At 45.1% G+C, this 4,125-nt stretch overlaps 1 protein-coding gene across 1 annotated transcript; it reads right to left on the bottom strand.

The window, feature by feature from the left end:
- Positions 1-2,146: 2,146 nt before the first annotated feature.
- On the bottom strand, positions 2,147-3,190 carry LOC124706965 (probable long-chain-alcohol O-fatty-acyltransferase 4). Its single transcript, XM_047238629.1, has one exon. The coding sequence runs from the start codon at positions 3,188-3,190 to the stop codon at positions 2,147-2,149; it is 1,044 nt and encodes a 347-aa protein (XP_047094585.1).
- Between the last annotated feature and the right edge of the window lie 935 nt (positions 3,191-4,125).

Below are 4,125 nucleotides of genomic sequence, written 5' to 3'. Positions count from 1 at the left end.
TATAATGACTAAACAACTGAATGATATAGCAAAAACTTTTCATGAATAGTACTTTCAAGACAAGCATCAAAAAGTCTTGCATAAGAGTTAACTCATAAAGCAATAGATTCTTAATAAGAGTTTTTGAAGCAACACAAAGGAAGATTTAAGTTTCAGCAATTGCTTTCAACTTTCAACATGTATATCTCATGGATAATTGTCAACACAAAGTAATATGATGAGTGCAATAAGCAAGCATATAAGAATCAATGCACACAGTTGACACAAGTGTTTGCTTCTAAGATAGAAAGAAGTAGGTAAACTAACTCAACATAAAGTAAAAGAAGGGCCCTTCGCAGACCTTTATTTTTGACTCATACGCTGCAAATTTTGAGGGTGGCTCTGAAGTTTCAGTGCCATGTCACGATATTGTTGTGCAAGTCAATCACAACGCGATACAAGTATGTGAGTTGTTTGATATGGTTAATAAGAAGATAATGTTGGGCCACAAACATGTAACAAAGTTCTTTTGATATTGTAGACGACACATGTAGCCACTGAAATGGAAAATCAATCGCATTTAGATCTGGAACTTATGAAAGCTACAAATTTCAAAAGAATGTGCTTGCTCGCTAATGTTGGCGTCCTATGTGATCTAGATCTTGGTATCCTTTAAGAAATTCTGTCCATGGAGATTTTTTCAAAGAACATGGAAAACCACAAGAACATACAAAAGAAGACCTTCCCCAAGATCTCAACAACGATCCTGAAGACAGGCCGGGATTCAATGACACCTGGATGGAGTTCCTCAACGACCACACCGCATGGGCATGCAACATCGACGACGTCATTGTCATGTCCATCCACGACTCCAGCAAGCCGCTCATCAACCTCACATGCGACGATGGTGAAGGAAGATCCCGTCGTGACCGACCCCGCGACAAGCAGAACACCGACTACAACTCCGACTACAACTTCTTCCAGTACTACAACCACAACGGACGTTGCTACCGCTAGATTCACTTCAGGTTTAAATTTGAACGAATTTCATTCACAACTTTGTAATATATAAATAATTTTGAATGAAATCTATTATTTTCGTTTGAATTTAAAATTTAAAACTTTTTGTTTGGGGCGCCACTAGAAACATACGCACCCCAAAAGAGGTACCGAGCGGTGGCGGCCCCAAACGCTCAATTCCACGCTTTTATTGGATATAATTTAGGAGACGTGACTCAAGATGTTCTAAGGATTCCTTGCCCATCGTTGGCCAAAGTTTTGGCAAAAGCCACGAGGAAAAGATGAGGTAGGTGAGGAACTTTTTCGTTGGCAACCAAAATTTTAACTATCAGCTAAACAAGAGCCTGTATATTAATTTATTATATAGGTAAAAAGTGTCTTGGGCACAAGTGCTTCTGCTGTTTAAAAAAAAAATTATACATATTTGTTTCAGAAAAATCTAAAAGTAAACTAGAAACAGCAAATGACGTAACCTACTGGCGTGTAAAGTTTTAATCTAAAACTTTCTTTATATTGTAGGCTACACAAAAAGACAAAATCTGTTGAAGTTTAGAAATATGCATACTCAGATCCACAGGTTACTCATTTTTGTGTAGCCTAGATATTTTATATTTAAAACTAAAATTTTGCATGTTTATAGGATAATTTATTGGCCACACCATGATTTGTTTTCTACTTTTCACATAAACGTAATTGGTAATTTTTTTTAAAGTCTGCAGTAGCACTGGTGCCCATGAGCCAAAAATCTTTCTTATAGATTACCAAAATTTTAGCACGGGCATATTTAGGCACCAACCAAAGATGGGCTAAGTACCGACACGCTTCCTAAGGGCGTGTTAGACTGTCAGTACTCAGCACACGCTGGAGCAACCTGGACACGGCAGAAGCAGAAAATATTATCTGTATCGTTATCACTAATTTGTTTAAAAAGGAAATCCAGACTATCCATATCAACATATATACTCCGTATCATGGCAGTAGAAGCCACCCAAGATCTGAACAACGGTATTTTACTACGGATGAATATTCAATCAGAAGCATACAGCATCAGCACATCTTTCAAGGTCAGATCCGACCACATAAAAAAGTACTGTACGTATTATTTTTTCTCGTGGCGCACATTCGTGACGGCACACGTTGACGTTGGTCAGCGGCTCGAAAGAACGGGGCCGGCGGCGAGCCACCAGCCGGCCTGCTCCATGAGCACCACTATGCCCTGGCACTCGTGCAGCACGAGCGCGTCCAGGCCGCCCCTAATCATGGCAGGGAAGAAGAGCCACAGCCCCGTCCCGCCCACGAACGCCAGCGTGAGCGGCACCGCCAGCACCCGCGGCGGGCGCCACCACCCGGCGTGCCGCCCCCACCATGCCTCCGCCCCGGTGCACACGCCGTGGAGCACGAAGAACGCGGTCACGTCGCCGCTGGGCGGCTGCCACATGATGTAGTAGAACATCAGCTCGTGCATGAGCCCGGAGACGAGGAACGACGCCAGGACGCCCGCCGCGTCGCCGAAGCGCGCGCGCACCGGGCCGTACACCGACGGGCGGAGGATTGCGGGCACCATGAGGTTCCACCGCCTGCCCCAGAAGTCCCGCAGCGACGACGCCAGGTACGGCCGGTCCACCTGCGGCTCCATCTCCATCCCCAGCACGCCGTGGATCACGGCGTGGACCGACGCCAGGAGGAGCTCCAGGGAGAGGTAGATGTGCACGGTGTACAGGAGGAGGAGCTGCCACCGGCTCATCGCCTCCTTGAACTGGTACGCGTAGATGATGAAGGGGATGACGGCGCCGGCCACGAGGATCTTTCTGGCGGGGGCCGAAGCGGGATCTTGCTTCTTTGATTTGCCGCCGCCGGTGGACTGCCGAAGCTTGACCGGCAGGGAGGCAGAGCAGACGAACTGGAGGAGGGAAAGGGACGGGTCCAGAGGGCCCCGTCCGATGGCGAGGAGGAAGAGCTTGAAGGTGCCTAGCCAGCTGAGGAAGAAGCCGGAGCTGCCGCGGAATGTGCTGGTGCTGAAGGCGAAGGGGATCCCGTAGAAGAGCACGACGGTGGGCAGAAGCGCGGCGAGGCGGCCCGCGCCTGGGCTAGTGCGCGCGGCGGCCACGCGGGCGTACGCCATGGCCGCCCAAACCGCAGCCGAGACCTTCAAGAGTCTCCCGAGCTCGCCGTCCATGAGCGGTGCCGCCATTATTGTGGTGAGCACGATGGAATCAGTGCCCTCTCCTGTTGTGAATGATGTTGTTCGGGGGATTGGCTCGTATGACATCGTTTTGTTCGAATCATGTTGGCCAGCGAAAATAATGCCATTTGATTGTTTCCTAATTGTGGAGTACCCGCTGACACAGATTGTCAAATTAACATGTGATGTTTTCGCTAACAGTCAAAATTTCTGACTATTAGCTAATTGGCTTTTAAGGACATTTAGGAAACAAAACGCTTCTTTTTAACATAAAATTTTCAGTTTTGTTAATTTTTTGTGGCCTTTTCAGTTCGGTGGTAATTCGTACAGAGCATGTGAGTTGCACGTAGGTTTCAAATGGGATATTAGTTCCAAACGGATAAATGTACCGGATCATTGAATTTGGCGTGATTCATGTCGATATAAATGTCAGAGGTTACAACTAGTGGTGGAAACGGATTGGATGCGGATCGAATAGCGTTGTTTCTATATCCGTTTCCATATTTTCAAAACAAATACGGATGCGGATACGGATGTTGCCGAATACGAATTCGGAACGGATGTTACTTGAATACGAATATATATCGAATATTTTTTCAATTTGGAGCGGATACGAGTATAAGAAAATAATAGATTTATGTCTTATAATGAGCCAACTGTAAAATGGTTGAGAGATAAATATAATGACTTAATGCATAGTAGTTTCAAATTGAATCCATAAAAGAACATTTGACCAATATGTTAGCTTATCTAGGTAAGGTAATTAGCATATTGGGGTCTAATTACTAAAATTGACTAACATAATCTTATTCGGATACGGATATATCTATTTCCGTATCCACATTTTTTTCAAAATTGAATACCACATTTGTATTTGCTTTTTGTAAAATTGATCCGGATATTTACCATATCCATTTCCACAGACATCCGGATTCGGATATTAC

The sequence above is a fragment of the Lolium rigidum genome, chromosome 4, assembly GCF_022539505.1.
Source record: "Lolium rigidum isolate FL_2022 chromosome 4, APGP_CSIRO_Lrig_0.1, whole genome shotgun sequence".
NCBI lineage: Eukaryota > Viridiplantae > Streptophyta > Magnoliopsida > Poales > Poaceae > Lolium > Lolium rigidum.
Note: the sequence above shows the minus strand (reverse complement) of the source record. Positions and strands in the feature narration are given on the sequence as shown.